The 18,612-nt window shown below is 35.7% G+C and overlaps 1 protein-coding gene across 2 annotated transcripts; it reads left to right on the forward strand.

Moving 5' to 3' along the window:
* Window positions 1–10: 10 nt before the first annotated feature.
* On the forward strand, window positions 11–17,633 carry LOC125656728 (conditioned medium factor receptor 1-like). 2 transcript variants are annotated; one of them, XM_048887320.2, is made up of 11 exons: window positions 14–190; window positions 272–347; window positions 4,322–4,470; window positions 7,704–7,840; window positions 8,867–8,978; window positions 10,273–10,432; window positions 13,819–13,998; window positions 15,416–15,505; window positions 16,223–16,367; window positions 16,732–16,847; window positions 17,320–17,633. In XM_048887320.2, the coding sequence occupies exons 1-11, from the start codon at window positions 68–70 to the stop codon at window positions 17,439–17,441; spliced, it is 1,410 nt and encodes a 469-aa protein (XP_048743277.1). In that variant the 5' UTR covers window positions 14–67; the 3' UTR covers window positions 17,442–17,633. The 2 variants fall into 2 exon arrangements, with proteins under 2 accessions (XP_048743285.1, XP_048743277.1); XM_048887328.2 differs by lacking the exon at window positions 13,819–13,998 and having other exon boundaries at window positions 11–190.
* Window positions 17,634–18,612: the final 979 nt, after the last annotated feature.

Below are 18,612 nucleotides of genomic sequence, written 5' to 3' on the forward strand. Positions count from 1 at the left end.
AATTCATTGATTCTAAAGTTCAGAGTTCAAAAGGTCAACACCAACACATTGCATCGTGAACAGAACTATGGAGTGTTTTGAGATAACTTGCCTTTTAGTTATAATTACTTGCATACTTTATATATACCACAAGAGGAACGAAAGAAAGATTAAAGATTTTGCGTCAAAATTTCCTAAAGATAAAATCAAGGTAGAGATCATCAAGGGAGTTAACTCGTTTACTTTACAATCAGCTGTTCATGATTACAGTGGGATTTTGGTTTTTTGATAGAATGTCGAGAAAATTCACTATGACGTAGCAATCTGTGGTGCGGGTCCGGCAGGCAGTACCTGTGCTTACTACCTAGGTAATGTATTTCATCAAAATGTTCTGGTTTTGTTTTTTGTTTTTTTTTAAATTTTCTTTACACATTTTCATTGATGTCTGGAGATCTTTTAAATCCATTTATGCATTTAGAAATGTGTTAAAGGGATATAACACCTTGACAATGTTGACATATACATGTAGAAGTATGTCTAAATGATACAGATCATTCAACAGATTTACATACTAGTTCATTCTTGTTTAGCCTAGTGGTTCAAAGGGCACTTTTAAAATGTTTTTAAAATGAAGGTCCGGCTTCGATTCTTGATCCTGGCACCATGCCAAACTTAAGATGTTTAACATAGGTAGTTACTGCTCCTTTGCAAATGCACAGCTTTACAAGTGGACATGATGAGTCTTTCGGATATGGCCTTAAAAATGAAAGTCTGTAAACTTCATTTATAATGGCACTAATCATCTAAAACTGGTGACATATATCTTTACTTGAGGGGAAAATTTACCCCAATAGAATGTAAAACAACATACCCCCAACATTATTTGGATTTAAATAAGATTTAAAAAAGTAGATTAAACCTTTTTGGGGTTTGTAGTTGAACTTGATCTATGTTCAATATCTAAAATTTAGAAACAATTATATTAATTCCTGGTGATTTGTAATTAGTCAACTATGTTGAAGAATAAAACTGTTACAAATGTTTTTCATCATCTAATTTATTGCAACTTGTGCAAAGTCTTCAATTTCAGTGAATTTTGGATCTCTTGTGTCTTCCTTTTCAAGCATATGAACTCAGACAGACTTCAGGAACTAGCTTATTTTTTAAATTGTACTAGTGTTAGAGATATATAGCTTTCCTACAGCTCTTGTTAGTAGCTTAAGCTTGACCAGAAGCCAGCACTGGATTGATGAGCCTGTAGTTCTAGGTTTAATCCTTACCCGAGGTAAATACTATCTCTGTTTCATTTGGCACCCATTGTACATTGTCTCCATTGAGAACATGGTTTTATTTTCAAAGGCATCCCAGTTTCTTCTGGAGTGCCGACACATGTCAGCCAAATCATTCTCATTCACCAGAAAGTATGCTTTGACCCCAAGTCAGGCACCAAATGTAACAGAAACACTGAGGATGAAACCTGAAACCTGTCACATGACAATCCATTGCTCAATCAATGGAGTTAAAGGGTAAACTCACTGAATGACTGACACTCAATGATTGACACTCAATGACTTCTTCACTCACACTCTCTCACCAACACTCAGTGACTCCCTCACTCACCAACACTCAGTGACTCCCTCACTCACCAACACTCAGTGACTCCCTCACTCACACTAACTCACCAACACTCAGTGACTCCCTCACTCACCAACACTCAGTGACTCCCTCACTCACACCCAGCGACTCCCTCACTCACACACACTCACCAACACTCAGCGGCTTGCTCACTCACACTCACTCGCCAACACTCAGCGACTCCCTCACTCACACTCTCTTACTCAAACTCACTCGCCAACACTCAGTGACTCCATCACTCGCACTATCTCACCAACACTCAGTGACTCCCTTAAAACACTCTATCTCACTCACACTTAAAGACTCCATCATTCACACTCGCTCACCAACACTCAGTGACTCCCTCTGTAACTCACACTCACTCACCAACTTCCTCACTTACACTCTCTCACTCTCACTCACTCACCAACACTCAGTGACTCCATCACTCACCAACACTCAGCGACTCCCTCACACACATTCGCTCACCAGCACTCAGCAACTCTCTCACTCTCACTCACTCACCAACACTCAGTGACTCCATCACTCAGCAACACTCAGTGACTCCATCACTCACACTCACTCACCAACACTCAGTGACTCCATCACTCACACTCACCCACCAACACTCAGTGACTCCCTCACACTCACTCACCAACACTCAGTGACTCCATCACTCACACATCACCAACACTCAGCGACTCCCTCACTCACCAACACTCAGCGACTCGATCCTTCACTCACACTCTCTCACTTGCACTCACCAACACTCAGTGACTCCCTCACTCACACTCACTCACCAACACTCAGTGACTCCCTCACTTACACTCTCTCACCAACACTCAGTGACTCCCTCACTCACACTCACCCACCAACACTCAGTGACTTCTTCACTCACACTCATTCACCAACACTCATGCAGTGACTCCCTCACTCACACTCAGCAACTCCCTCATTCAATCACACTCTGTAACTTGATACTCACTCACTGGCTAACTTGCACTGTACTGATACTCACTCAAAGACACACTGACACTCACTCATCTCACACTGTTTTATTAAAGCTCACCGACAGTCACTCGATCACTGTTGTTCACTAACTCACTGACCATCACTTACTTAAACAATTTCACTCACTTGAACACTCACTTGAAATCATACATGTACATACTCACTCTCTCTCTCTCACTCACTGTTTTGCTCACCCACTTGCTCTTTTACCGAATTACTCACTGACACATACTCATTGGCTACATGTACTCATTCACTGAAACTTTCTCACTAACTTTCACTCACTTGGCCACTCCCTCACCAGTCTAAGCCACTAGTCAGTTGGGTTAGCAGATATGATATTTTTACTAGCCCAGAAAAATAAATGAAATTAAAAATCAATGTGGTATCATTTTATTCTTTATCATTTTGCTAAGACAGGGTGGTGATTTCCTTTGCACTGTGTGTAAAGTATTTTGCCCAAGTTACAATTGTGTGAAAGCCAAGTCTCTTAAAAGGTCCCTTTCCTCTTCTCATCATATTTCTTGTGCTTACTTTGAGTTTCTTTTTCCATATTTTCTTCTCTGTTTTTTTCACTTCACTGTGATTGCCTTCAAAACATTAATGACATTAATCTTGAAGGTCAAGTAAAACACTAAAACACTTTTAAACTTCTATGTTAGTGTTAAAGTAACAAACAAGTGACAAGGTAAACAAAAGAAAAGTTAACTCAATTATATTTTATTTGACTATGATTTCTATTCAGAATGGTTTAATATCAATTCTTCACTAGCCCATCAAGCTACTTTTGAGACAATTTTAACTAGCCTCAGGTTAGTGAGTTTTCGTAAAGATTGACTCACACTCCCAAAGTCTAGGTCTAATTAGGAAATATCGAGTCAAAATTTTTAGCAAATATCTATTCAGATATACATATACATATATTATCAATTATCAAGCTGGAAATGTGTAATCAAGAGGAGAGTAAAATGCAATGAACCATTAATCCAGGATTTCAACCCATGCCCCATGAATGTCTAGTCAGGGGTTCCATGAATTGATCTCTCAGGCTCCAGAAATTGAACGTGTTTGGCCACTGCATTCCTTTTCATTAAATGTCTTCATCCCAAAAGACAAGCATGGCAGTCATTTCACCTGTCAGTTTCAGGAGCAGATCATGGCATCAATGTATTGGGAAGGGAGATAATGATACACACCAGACCTGTATTCAAACCCAGGTCCCCTGAATCATTAGTCAGGTGTTCTATCAATGGAGTTATATAGCACTGTCGATCAAACCATCTAATTGTGATCGACTGAATTAAATTCTAAAAGTTTTCGAAATTGTCATATGACTCAGAGATTGATGTTAATGAATATGTCTACGGTCTTGGCCTACCAATAACTTCATATAACCTATCATTGGGTGAAATGCTGTTTGATGTGTTTCATACCGATTGTTAGGCTACCGTATATACTCGCCTATAAGTCGGTCCGCCTATAAGTCGGTTGTATTTTTTAAGGTTATTTTGTAGGAATTTGTACAGGTGTGACCGGTCGACAGGTGTGACCGGTCGACAGGGGATGCTTACTCCTCCTAGGCACCCGATCCTACCTCTTGTATGTCCAGGGTTCCGTGTTTGCCTAACTCTCTATTTTGTATTTCTTGTGAGAGTTATGAGATTGATCACTTTTCATCATCTTCATCTTTTATGTTTAACCTTTTGAACTTTTATAGCAAAATTGGGTTGGAAATGTCTGCTTCTGGAGAAAAAGAAGTTCCCTCGTGACAAATATTGTGGAGATGCAGTGTGTAAAACAGCCATAGAGATTTTGATGGACATGGGTGTCTATGACCAACTCATTCAAGAAAACAAGGCACATGTAGTAGGTCTATATTTGACATCATTGCATGTGAAAATTCGCCATGGTTGTATAGGGTAACTTGATTATTCATCAAATGATTACACAAGGTATATATACTTAGAAAGTTTACCACTAATTCCTACATGTAATATAGAGGAAAAACTCCAATTTCACTTTTTCAGGGGTTGAATTTTTGTATTTGTCTGCATTCTTACAGTTCAAGAATACAGAGAGAATTCAAAGATTCATCATGATTACTATATACAGGTTATTTTTCCCCCATGTTATTTTCACCTTTCTACACTTGCTGATGGTTTCACTCCGTTTTAAATTCGCCCAGACATAGTTGCGTTAGATTTGAGAGAAAACAATTTCGCACACTCTTAAATTTGCCACATGACAACGAGGGCAAAAGGGACGAAATAAAACGGGGGTGAATATTTCACTGTATGCATTACTAACCACTAATTATGTTGATGTTAATGATCAATTATTAACTATACACTTTGTTGCTTTCCTTCCTTTTGAGAATTTTTCACTCAAATAGACATTACCGGCAGTACATAAAGTGCCTCAAATTTAGACCTATGCCTGGTGCTTAGGGCTATAACAGGGAGGGTTGTTTATTGTGCTGTAGCAGGGAGGGTTCTTTATTGTGCTGTATAAGAGAGGGTTCTTTATTGTGCTGTAGCAAGGAGAGTTCTTTATTGTGCTGTATAAGGGAGGGTTCTTTATTGTACTGTATAAGAGAGGGTTCTTTATTGTGCTGTATAAGAGAGGGTTCTTTATTGTACTGTAGGAAGGAGGGTTCTTTATTGTGCTGTAGCAAGGAGAGTTCTTTATTGTGCTGTATAAGGGAGAGTTGTTTATTGTGCTGTATAAGGGAGGGTTGTTTATTGTGCTGTATAAGGGAGGGTTCCTTATTGTGCTGTAGCAAGGAGGGTTCTTTATTGTGCTGTATAAGGGAGAGTTGTTTATTGTGCTGTATAAGGGAGGGTTCTTTATTGTGCTGTAGCAAGGAGAGTTGTTTATTGTGCTGTATAAGGGAGAGTTGTTTATTGTGCTGTATAAGGGAGAGTTGTTTATTGTGCTGTATAAGGGAGAGTTGTTTATTGTGCTGTATAAGGGAGGGTTCTTTATTGTGCTGTAGCAAGGAGAGTTGTTTATTGTGCTGTATAAGGGAGAGTTGTTTATTGTGCTGTATAAGGGAGGGTTCTTTATTGTGCTGTATAAGGGAGAGTTGTTTATTGTGCTGTAAACAGAGTATTATTGCAATCTGGAATTATTTTAATTATTGGAATTTATGAGATTGTAGGAAAAAGTCATTAGTCACAACTAACTACTACTAATATCATTAAACTGTAGATAAATTTACATTAGTTACAACTAACCTACCTAACTAACCAAACTTTTGTTTACTAATATTGGGTTGGCTGAAATTTGCACAGTGCATGCCTATCCCTATGAAAATTGAAGTAAATCTGACAGTTATTTGAAATGTGACAGTTCTATATGCCTGTGTTAAAAGTTGTAATGCACACAAGTTTTCATTTATTTGCATCTTGTAATCTGTTGATGTTGCATTTGTTTGTGTCTGTGTTATTTTATTTTTATTTCTCAATCTATGATGGACTTGCACTATTAATTCACGCATGCGCAGATGGGTTATTTCTGCCGCGGCAGTACTAACCTCCGTGAGGTTAGTACTGGCGCGGCAGAAATAACCTCCTAGGGGTTAGTACTGCCGCGGCAGACATAACTTCTATCAGCGCATGCGCGGCATTTAATAAAATGCTTCAAAGTAGATAAAAATCCTTGTTATCAACAATTTTTCATTACTCTATCCATATGGCATGGGAATCTCGCCCCTATGAGTAAGACGTCTCAGTTACAACGGCAAAGTGCACTGAAATGCCGATCAAAGGTCATGCCGCTTCCATGGATGTTGACATGTTTCAATTTAATTTTTGCACTAGAACCTGTGTCCGTACAATCAACATCACAGGAAACTATGATAAAAGCATGATATATGCAGAAAACCCATGTATCTGCGGCGAAAATGCGATGAATTCCAAACCAGTCCTCTTTCCCGATGTAAACACAGCCACAACAGACACAGCTCAGCGTCATTTCCGCTTAGGATCTGACGTCGCATTCACTCAGTTGCACTGAGTGAAATGCCTCGGCAGATCTAATGGTTATTTACGCTAAGAACGCGAACGCGAAATAAACAAGCTACTGTTAATATACGAAATCACAAATTACTTTGTACATTTATTTAGTATTTTTTGTTGATGTTGATCAACAATGTGTATTACATTTAGGTACTGATATAATTATTTATGTTGACATTATAATTATTACAGCGTATGGCAGGTATAGATATCTGATTTGCTTACTGTAGTTTCTTCGTTTGCTATTTTCTATAGTTACTTCGTGTTTCTATGGTGATGGTGTTAGATTTAGTAATCAAGTTAATGCAAGTCAGTTTTAAGTAATTTGGGTGTAACTTTCGCCATTACTGCGCAATGACATAATTTTCGAGACTTAGCGAATCCTTCTAGATGTAAATAAGTGCAGACTGTAGGTGGGAATGAGAGAAAAACGTTTTTTCATGCTGAAAACATGATGCAAAGTTGGAGAATCTTAGATCCGCCAACCCGTTTCATAGTCACTTAAGAGAACAGGGAGGTTTTTTATTGTGCTGTATAAGGGAGCTGTATAAGGGAGGGTTCTTTATTGTGCTGTAGCAGGGGGGGTTCTTTATTGTGCTGTATAAGGGAGAGTTGTTTATTGTGCTGTAGCAGGGGGGTTCTTTATTGTGCTGTATAAGGGAGGGCTCGATCCAACAACCTCTTGGTCAATAAGTTTTAAAATACTCTAACCACTGAGATACTACAACTAGTCATTCTAAATAAAAATCTTGTTGATGTCAATGTTATTCAAGTAACGACTTTATTAATTAATAGTCATATTAATGTTAGTTAAGCAATAATTATTCTGATGTTAACACACTAATTATTATACTGGTGTTAATTAACCAACTATCATATTGATGTTGATTAGCTAATAATCATGCTGATGTTATTTAACTGATAATCGTGCTGATGTTATTAACTAAATATCATGCTGAATGTTAATTAGCTCCTAATCTTTTTTATGTTGATTAACTAATAGTCAGATTGATGTTAATTAAGTAATAGTCATGATGTTGTAATTTAACTAATAATCATACTGATGTTGATTAATCATAGGCAGACAGTGGGGGTTTGTGCAGTCCTGGGGGACTGAGCTATGTTGGCCGCAGTAAAGAGGTTCTTGGAGAAATCCCTGCAGCCATTGCCTGCAAGCGACTTCATCTGGATGATGCTATAGCAAAAGCAGCCCACAGGTACTGACAAGTGTTGATCAGTTGATTCACTAGAGTAACAGTATTTCACAGAAATTAAATTTCACTGAATGTAAAAGGCCAATTGTCTATGAAACAGTTCTATTCCCAGGAACCTAATAATCAGGTCCCTGATATGATGTATCTGGAAATATTCTTCATTGCTTCCCTTCACCAAATCTCCATTTCTTGAGGTTGGTTGTTTGTACTTGTATATTGTTTAATGTCCCACTCAAGAATCTTTCTCTTGTATGGAGTTGTCACCATTGCCGGTGAAGGGCTGCAAAATTTAGGCCTATGCTCAGCGCTTTCAGCCTTTGAGAAGAGAGGGATCTTTAATGTGTCACACCTGTTGTGACATGGGGCCTCAGTTTTTGTGGTCCCATCCATAGGATTGCCCCATTTAGTCATCTATTACGACAAGCAACGGGTACTGAGGACCTATTCTAACCTAGATCCACACGGGGCTAGTTTACTGTGTACTATTGGATATAGTTTACAATGTACTTATGGGTATAGTTTACAATGTATTTATACAGGATGGAAATAGTTTACAGTGTACTTATGGATATACTTTACATGTATTTGTACAGGATGGAGATAGTCTATATAAGTGTCTATATTTGTACAGGATGGATATAGTTTACAATGTATTTGTACATGTTTGATATAGTTTACAGTGTATTTGTTCAGGATGGAGATCGATAGTCTATATAAGTGTCTATATTTGTACAGGATGGATATAGTTTACAGTATATTTGTACAGGATGGATATAGTTTACAGTATATTTGTACAGGATGGATATAGTTTACACTTTACAGTGTATTTGTATAGTATGGATATACTTTACAGTGTATTTGTACAGGGTGGAGATAGTCTATAGTGTCTATATTTGTACAGGATGGATATAGTTTACAATGTATTTGTACAGGATGGATATACTTTACAATGTATTTGTACAGGATGGATATAGTTTACAATGTATTTATACAGGATGGATATATTTTACAGTGTCTGTATTTTTGCAGGATGTGTGCAGATCTACAAGAAGATTGGGCAGTAAATGAAGCCAAGTTTGATAACTCCACAGGATTGTGGACAATTTCTAGGGTGGAATCAACAGACACATTCCAATCAAGGGTAGGTCAGGACTATGGACATTTTATAGAGTGGGATTAACAGACACATTCAAATCAAGGGTAGGTCAGGACTATGGACATTTTATAGAGTGGGATTAACAGACACATTCCAATCAAGGGTAGGTCAGGACTATGGACATTTTATAGAGTGGGATCAACAGACACATTCAGATCAAGGGTAGGTCAGGACTCTAGACATTTTATAGAGTGGGATCAACAGACACATGGTTACAGTCATGGATTTCAAATTGCCCCAACTACTTACTTTCTTCAAATTGTAATTGGTTAAACTACAATTATATCATGATGTCAATATTATTGTTTAGTACACTAGCCTTGTGATGTCATTGTGAATTGTTTCCCCTTAAGATAATCTGTGTTTATAGCAAGCAAAGATCACGTCGTCAAGACGAACTTACTCCAATGATTACACATTTGAGTCACGTAATTTGCTCTTCATCAGCTGAAAAATTATGAGGATTACCCATAGTGCTCAGGAAAAATATTGCCATCACTGCAGTATACTTCATTGATAAGCTTGTAGATAAAATATATAAATTGTTTGGAAAGTACACATTCCACAAACGTACGATTTTAAATTCCACACAGAGCTTCTTACGTGTTGTTATTGTTGATAAATTTTCTTAATTTAAAAGAAAAACCATCACAGCTAATACGATGTCATAATGCACTGTTTACATCGTCTGCATTATATTTCCCACATTGATGAATAGATGGATTAAATATCTTATTTGAAAATCATGTTGAAAGATGTTAAGGGTCTTAGTTTGTTTCAACTGTCACACCGCAAGACATATTGAATCATTTGACAACAAAATCATGCTAAAGTGTGATTATCTGAACAAACATATATTAAGCTGATCTGTAGGTCTGGAATAAGTTAATGTTAAATTAGTCAACATATTCTGTCACAGTCTGTACATTTAAACCTAAACCTATAGTCTTAATTAGACAACATAATATTCTGTAAGTCTGAACATTTAAACCTAAACCTAGTCTTAATCATACAACATATTCTGTCACAGTCTGTACATTTAAACCTAAACCTAGTCTTAATTAGACAACATATTCTGTAAGTCTGTACATTTAAACCTATAAACTTAGTCTTAATTAGACAACAAGTGTCCGTAATGTCAATTTAAAAAAAAAAGTACTTGAAATGTTCCATTTCTGTGCTGCTGGAGAGTCCCCTCCCCCTCCTTGATACCAGCCACTATTATCTGTTTCTGTGGTTTACTGTTCTACTGTATACCTGTTTGTTGCCATTTTTGTAGGTGTTGGTCTGTGCCGATGGTGCTCCATCTAGACTGGCCACACAGCTTGGCTTGATATCACGCCCCCCAGATAGTACCTGCTCCAGGGCGTATGTTGAGGGAGGGACTCACAAATTCAAAGCTGATGGTGTTGTCTTTTATAATAAAGAAATGTTACCAGGTAAATATTTTCCATAATAAGAATATGTTTCCAGATAAAGAGAGTTATGTGCAGTGTGTGTTTCTTTGTGGGAATTAAACCAATTCCTGTTCTGGACAGACTTCATATTACTGCTTCCTGTTAATTAGCTTTTTAATAGTCTAAACAAGTTTGATACTATTGTAATAAACTTCATAAATAGATTGAATGTTGCAATTATGACAACACTTGCCAAATTAAACATTTTTGTCTATATTTGAAAATGAAATCTAATACAGTTTGCATCAATGTAACATGATATGGTCATAATTATATATTTATATTACAAATTGCATTTTTCTCTATGAACCAACCAATTTTAGCACGCGACACAATTCGTTCATATTGACTTTGAACGGATTATGAACTAGCTTAAAGCATGCGACTGAGAGAGCGTAATGATTTGAAAAAATACAGCATGTGTTACGAAGATCTCACAAGTCACACTTGGGATTAAGATTGTGAACTTATGTGGATTATCATCCCAATCTTGCAGTCTCCTAGCTCCAAAATACAGTGCACCGTGCAATGTTTATAAAAGGCAGGGTGAGACGAAGTGTGACATCATGTCTGTGTTGACGTACGTCACAATACTACTGTGACAGAGGCTAGGAGTTCGTTTTATGCAACAACATAGAAGCAATGTAAAGAAATGGTGTTTTAAAAAATGAATATAAATTTAAGAAATAAACATCACTTTTAGCTGTTCATGGTCAATATGAATGGATTTGGTCTTGAGGCAAATTCACAGAATTTTCCTCAAATCCAAATCTGTTCATATTGACCATGAACAGCTAAACAGTGATGTTCATTTCTTAAATATTATATACATTCACTATATCTTAATATATTTCTCTTATATTTCTTTTGAAATTGACATTGCTTTCATCTGCGATAATGAATGCATGTTTGTTGCAAAATAATTCCAACGTTATTTATTACAATTGTTTTGATTGGACAAAAATAAAGCTGAACAAGAGTTTATACATCAATAAATCCGAAAACGCGATGTATTCATACACACCTGAAAACAAATAACATAGTGCGGGGAAACTATTCAAATTTTTGCAATTGTTAATAAAGGGAATGAATTGGAATTATAAAAATCAAACATTCTTTTTGAAGAATTTATCGATGTGTAAACTCCGGACATTTTACTCACAAACTTAACATAAAAGTGCTTCGCACTTTTATTCAATTTGTGAGGAAAATGTCCGGAGTTTACACATCGATAAATTCTTCAAAAGGAATGTTTAATCCTATACTAGTTCGATCCGTTTTGTTTTAGTACCACCTGTACACAGACACTTGTTTCTGTAAATAACTTATGACCTCTGTATACTAATAATAACAATATTAGTATACAGAGGTCATAAGTTATTTACAGAAACAAGTGCCTGTGCACCTGTATGTGTAATTATTACCAAAAATATGGAGCGTCATCAAGGTCAAAGGGTGTATTGGCTGTTTCGTTTAACATAACGAAAGGGTCAACCATATGATATTTTAGTACTTAAATCTAGTTTGTATTTCAAAGCAATACATAAAAATATAAATATAAACAATAAAATGTCTTTCTTTATTGTTTCATCGGGTGATGAAGGTTGCAATTATATTGCAAATAAATTTACATAACCCGATTAAGCGGGTTATGAATTTTTTCTGCAATGCTAGTTACCTTCATCAGCCGATGAAGCAGCAAAGAAAGCATTTTATTATTTAAGTACAAAGCTTTGCACCTTGTAAAACTCCAAAAGAAGTGATCATGATCATAATTAGGGTCCAGCCATATGGTGGGTGCTCTATAGAAATAACAGTGGCTCTTTCACTGGAGAGTTATGGGAGTTACATGTACAATTTTTCAATTTTGATAAGATAATAGCACTTTCAATGGCACACAATAACTTGAGATTACTTGTAATGAGAGGATTTTCATTGAATTTAATGGTAATTCTCAGATTCTTACGGTAATTGCTCTGTCTGTCTGTCTGTGTGTCTGTCAAATAACTTAAGGTTCCTTAGGAATGATTTCCTTAGGAATATTTTCTAAAATTTTATACATAGTACTTGGCTAATTTAAGGCAGAGGAAGACCCCTTTCAATTATCAGATTTATCGCTGGGCCCTTTCTGACATGTCAGTTTTCTAGTTAAGGTCGTACGTGATGTTTTTGACAATTTATCTAAAGTGATATTTTCATCTCCTCAATTTGAAGAGTTCTTGTATGATTTCAGAAATACATATAATATAGGTTTAGATTTTATATTGCAATATTTTGTAGGCCTGCATGGTTTGCTCTTTGTTTAGATCACCTAACTCATAATGCAAGGGCCCTGGGTTCGATCCCCGAGTGATGCAAAGATCCCCCCCCCCCCCTAGTTTGCTACAATACATGTACATGTAGATTATCAAATTGACTTTGGGTGAGTTCTTTCATAAATTTTAAGAAATGGAGAAGATAATAAAATGCTCTTGTAGCGAGTTATATCAATTTTTTAATGTTAGGGTGAGTTGACAAAAATTTGAGTCAAGATGATGAGCTGGTAATGGTGTTAGTTGACTGGCATTCCACAGCATGTTCTATTATCTTCCTCACCAGTTTGTTTATTATATATTTAGTACTTCAGGAATTTACCCTCAAAGGAGCATACAGTGCTTATTATATGCTGGCCGCCTTTAGACAATCAAATAATTGATTAAGACGATATGGTCAAATATGGCAAAATCCTGTCCGACTCATAACTGGACAATTATATAGTCTAGAATCATCAAACTTGGTCAGTTATGCATCTTAGGAAGAAGGTGTATCACACCCTAAATCAAGGTCACTGTGACCTATAGTTAGATGATATGGTCATATATACATGTATGGCATAACCCCTCTTTTAGGGCTCATGTACATATGAGTCCTAGAATCAATTTTTATTTAACAAACTTTGTCAATTTTCACATCTGTATAGAAATGTAAATTGTAGCTTAAAATCGAGTTATTAAAACTTTTAAAATGATAAATATCTTTTTTTTTAAAAAACAATGTTTTAAGGAAGGTAATTCCTACATCTGTTAGAGAGTAATGCAATAATCCTGTTCAATAATCATTACATCAAGAAATACTCATTTATCTTTCCATTAAATGTAGCTACATAACAATTGATATAAATAGTTTACATATTTTGTTTCTAACATTAATGATAATAGATATATGCAGTATTGTACTACAAAAGTTTCTTACATGTATTTATCAAACAAGAAAGGGCCATGAAGTACCATAAATATCTCGGCATAAGTTTCCCCTCTGACAATACATGACTGAATGAATACAATTGTAAATGAAACTCTTTAGTTTTGAACTGGTGTAAATATCTGTAGGATACTCTGCTCTGTTTCGCCATCCAAACGATGAGCTGAATTACTGTGTTTACATCATTCCTGGTAACCCCAAAGTGACCCCTGATGACCTTAAGTACTGGCATGACTACCTCCAGAAGAAAGACCCCAACATCAGCCGAGCCCTCGGGGAGGATGCTAAAATAGAGAGGATGAATGCAGGTAGACACTCTGTCAACTGACAGGAGATTATCATTAGTAATTAACAGTAAAACATGCTTATAACGAACAGGCTTATAATGAATCCAGGCTTATTGTGAACTGATCAATATTTATTCTCCCGATGTCTGTTAGAGGAAAATAATAAAAGCTGTATTGGATATAAGACAGTTTGGTCATAACGAATTGTTTTTTGCCAACCCTGGAGGTTCGCTAATTTACTGAAATTAGATTAATTTTTGTACACTACCTGACAATGTCCAAGAAATCAGGCCACTGATTATGATATAGCAGTTTTTCTGTTTGTCATTCACTGATTTTGACTGCGGATAACTCCGTTTACCTGATCAGGATATAGGGCTCGCGGCGGGTGTGACTGGTCAACAGGGGATGCTTACTCCTCCTAGGCACCTGATCCCACCTCTGGCGTGTCCAGGGGTCTGTGTTTGCCCAACTATCTATTTTGTATTGCTTATAGGAGTTATGAGATTGAACACTGTTTGTTATCTTCACCTTGCATATAGGGCATTATGTTTTCGATTATTGCATTTGATGAGAAGAAATGACATGTTTTCATAATTTTGTCCTTATTGTCACACTGGACAAAAATTACTATCAGAAACACATTTGCAATACCGAGTAATTATGAATGGCCATTCATTTTGTCTTTGGTCAACTATTCTGCATGACGGATTACAATTGCATTCGTAAAATCATTATCTAATTTTCAAAACGGAGAGAGATCATTATTGTTACATAAAGAACATTTAATTTGGAGCTCCAAGTGACTTCCTAATAATCAAGTTTTATTTACTGTATATGATATCAATAAATATAACAGAACTAATGTACGCAATTATTCAAAAATTGTTCTTAAACTTATTTGAATTAAAGATATATTGTTCATTGAATTCATGTGTGCAACAATATTCAAACCTGTATCTAAAAAGCCCTTCCTCTATGCAATATTATTTAATTGTGATTTCCCACGCTTGCATGGAGTTTCATTTAGCATCTTAAATATTCTGATGAGTAATGCTCTACTGCAGAATTTATAGCCTTACATTTAGTACAAGAAAACGGAGCTCTTCTTCGTGTCAAAAGGATGCGTTTATTCTTCAATGAGCACAAGTTCACTATTTCCCACCATTCAATGTACCCTGCGGATAGGGGTGGGTGGGTATTATGTCCTGTTAGGACAGTTCTAGTCTCCATTGTGTTTAAAAGCCAGTCAACATAATGTTATTATGTCATTGTCTTTAATAGCCAGTCAACATGATATTATAATAGCATTGTGTTTAATAGCCAAATTGAATCAATATAATGTGTCATGTCATTGTATTTGATAGCCAGTCCACATAATGTAATTCTGTTTAAAAGAAAGTCAACATAATGTATTTAATGTCTTTGCATATAACAGCCAGTCTCAGACTGGGGGGAGAGAAAGTGTCATTTGGAGATCATGTTTTGGTTGTGGGGGATGCAGCAGGCATGATAGATCCACTGACAGGTGAGTTGATTATTTATTACATGTATGTACACTAATATCTACTGAAAGATAGACAGTAAATGCTCTTTTTATTTAATACAATGCTATATTTAAGGTTGACAGGAAGTTGATTCTTATTCGCTACAATGATGTAACTATAACTTAAACAAAAACAGGAATCAGTTGTGCTAAGCAAAACCCCAATCTTGTAGATAAATTTTAAAGTTTAAAGGAGGTACATGTATGCTACACCAGGGAAATTTGATATGGATGAAAAGTGGAGGATATGTGCAACAATATTTTTAAATTGAAAATCTACTTTATTTAGTCAAAAAATGCAGTTTTAGTAAATAGCAATCTGAAAAAAATTTAAAACCCCTGCTGGACTCAAACACACGATCTACAGTTCAGCAGTCGACATGCTAATCTACTGAGCTATTCAGCTAGGCAATGATATTTTCAATGAATAGACAAATATTGCTGATGGCTATATTTTCATCCATGTTTTAAAAGGAAGTCAATCATTATGATGATGTAGAGTACCCCCATAAATAAAGTACTAACTGTGTCCATACATTTCAATTCCAGTGAGATTTTATAATGCGCATGTACCGGTACTATTTACTTTCAGGAAATGGTATTTTGATAGGCTCTCCATTTTCCTTTGGTTTTCAATGGATAATGTACTGTACAATGTAAGTTGAGAAATATTTTTTGATAAAATTAATTCCTTACCAGGGGAAGGTATACATCATGCAATGGAGGGAGGAAAGATGGCAGCACTGTTCTTAGATGAGGCCATCAAGCAGGGTAACTATGACAACGACCTTATGAAACTTTACCATCAGCGATGGATGAACAAATTTGGTTTCGATTTTAAATGGTAAGTGCTAAATTTCATTCATCATTGAATTAAAAATTATCACTATCTGAAAAAAAGTCATGACCTCTTCTTGGTTAACCACCATATGTGTGACTTGTGTTTTGCAGTTGCAAAATTTGTCATAAGATGTACCATTTTATTACAGGTCTATGTTCTGTAATTGATGCAGTGCTTTATTATGGATCAGCGATATGCACTGTTTATATTACATGTAGGTCAGAGTCTGTCACACAATACTGGTTTATCACAGATCTATATTTGTCATAGAAATGGTTTACTGGTTATAGGTCTGATATTTTTTCACACAATATATTGGTTTATACAGGTCTATGATGTTTTGTCAAGTGATACCGGTTTATTACAGGTCTATGATATTTTGTCAAGCGATGTACCGGTTTCCCATTTTACTGGATGCCTCTGCTGCAGCACTGAAGAGAAAGGGAGACAAATTCTTAGCTAAATGGGCTGATATTATGACTGGTGAATATACATTGAACAAGTATTTGTGCCATGAAATGATGAAATCAAATCCAAATTACATGAGTGTGAATATTTGCTATCATGACCATTCTTACGAGATAGAATATAGATATCATTTAATGTCAATATGACACATAAGAGTACCACTAGAGCACATCAGGAAACTTATATGTGTAGATAAAAGTTATGGATTGATTTAACTGCTAATATCAATTGCCAATACTAAACATAATTATACAAGTAGTAAAGATCACTGTAGAATGAAGTAAATACTGTTATGTGTTTGTAAACAGCTTTATATCACATCGGTCTCCAAACAATCCTGTTTTAAATAATGGTAACACATGTCATTCTTTTCATTATGCATTTAATTATACATCTGAATTCAATTTCACTGAAGAATATTTTGACTAGCTGTCTTTATTCTCAGATTCTTTCAAGAATGTATATTCACATGTTTTTCAATTTCCAGGGAGAGTCCCAAAAATATACATGCTGAAACCAGAGTTTTCCTTAACTATAGGATATGAACTGATACGACTTCTTATAGAGAGATTCTATGGATCAAAGGAAGATGAAAAGAAAACACAGTAAATCAACAATGTTTTAGAACAAAAATATTTCACTCCAAAGAGTTTTATGGACTTTTATTATGTTATTGAATTACTATGTTTTGTCAATTTCATTACATGAGAACACACATGTAGTACTTTTTCAGCTTCACAAAACCTGTGCCATCATGTGTATATATACATGTATTAAATATACTGTATAATTTGTCAAGAATTTGTGAGTTTCACTAATTTCTTTAAGCACGGTTGAGAGTGTACATCACATGCTCCTCTGTATGAGGGTTGCCCCAGAAAGTTCTGGAACACTTTTCTCTTTATAGTAACGATTGTCAATTGTGTAAAATTATATTTTGATTTAGACCATGATGTAAATATACCAAAATCAAAGCACAGCATAGATACTTTGTATATACAAGCTGTAGGCCAGGCACAGCTGTGCATCAAGCCAGATGGGTGTTTCTGTAGCTTGCGATCAGATCCTTAAAAAAAATTCTACATACTTCTTACATCTCCTTAGCTATGAGTCAATTAAACTAGAATTAACTGAAGATTTGCTAACATTAACAATAGACATGACTGAGATCTCTCTCTGACTTTCATCATAGCGTCATGAATACAGGATTTCATTCTTTTATTACATGATAGTGGTGTTTACTATTTTGCAGCATCTCTCAAAACAAGTACACAATCAGTAAAGGATTAGCCCTTTATGTCACTTGCAAACCAACAATTTAGATTTATTCTGATTATTTCTTGTTACTTCAATCATTTTTTTGTTTCTATCGGTGTTTTTCCCAGGTTAACACTGAATTTTCTCATTGCACTCAGTTCCGTGCGGATGACTGCCATGCTTTTTTCGGACGTTTTCAGAGACATACTTTTTGTGGTGTTTTCTTGATATAACCGATATTACTACATCAAAATGTGACGTCAGTTGTTTTCGTTTCATCGTAATTATTATATACACACATGTGTCTGCTTTTGGCATGTTTTACAAAACGTAGAACCATTTGAATTCAAAAAGTTATGAAGATTGTTACATATTTACATTGGACAATACCCGTACGCCGTGACCTTTTAAAATCGCAATATTATCATGTCAGAGAAAACTTTTAAAACCAACTTATTTTGACTTGAAATTTTGGTTTACAGTATGTGATCTAAAACCAGTTAAACTGACGTAACGAAACTGC

This window comes from Ostrea edulis, chromosome 1 (assembly GCF_947568905.1).
Source record: "Ostrea edulis chromosome 1, xbOstEdul1.1, whole genome shotgun sequence".
Classification (NCBI taxonomy): Eukaryota; Metazoa; Mollusca; class Bivalvia; order Ostreida; family Ostreidae; genus Ostrea; species Ostrea edulis.

Excerpts from the sequence above, each read along its gene's own strand:
- LOC125656728 (XM_048887320.2), top strand. The coding sequence starts at position 68 with ATGGAGTGTTTTGAGATAACTTGCCTTTTAGTTATAATTACTTGCATA. Across the intron at positions 191-271 it reads TTCCTAAAGATAAAATCAAG|AATGTCGAGAAAATTCACTA; the intron begins GTAGAGATCATC and ends GTTTTTTGATAG. Across the intron at positions 15,506-16,222 it reads CATGATAGATCCACTGACAG|GGGAAGGTATACATCATGCA; the intron begins GTGAGTTGATTA and ends ATTCCTTACCAG.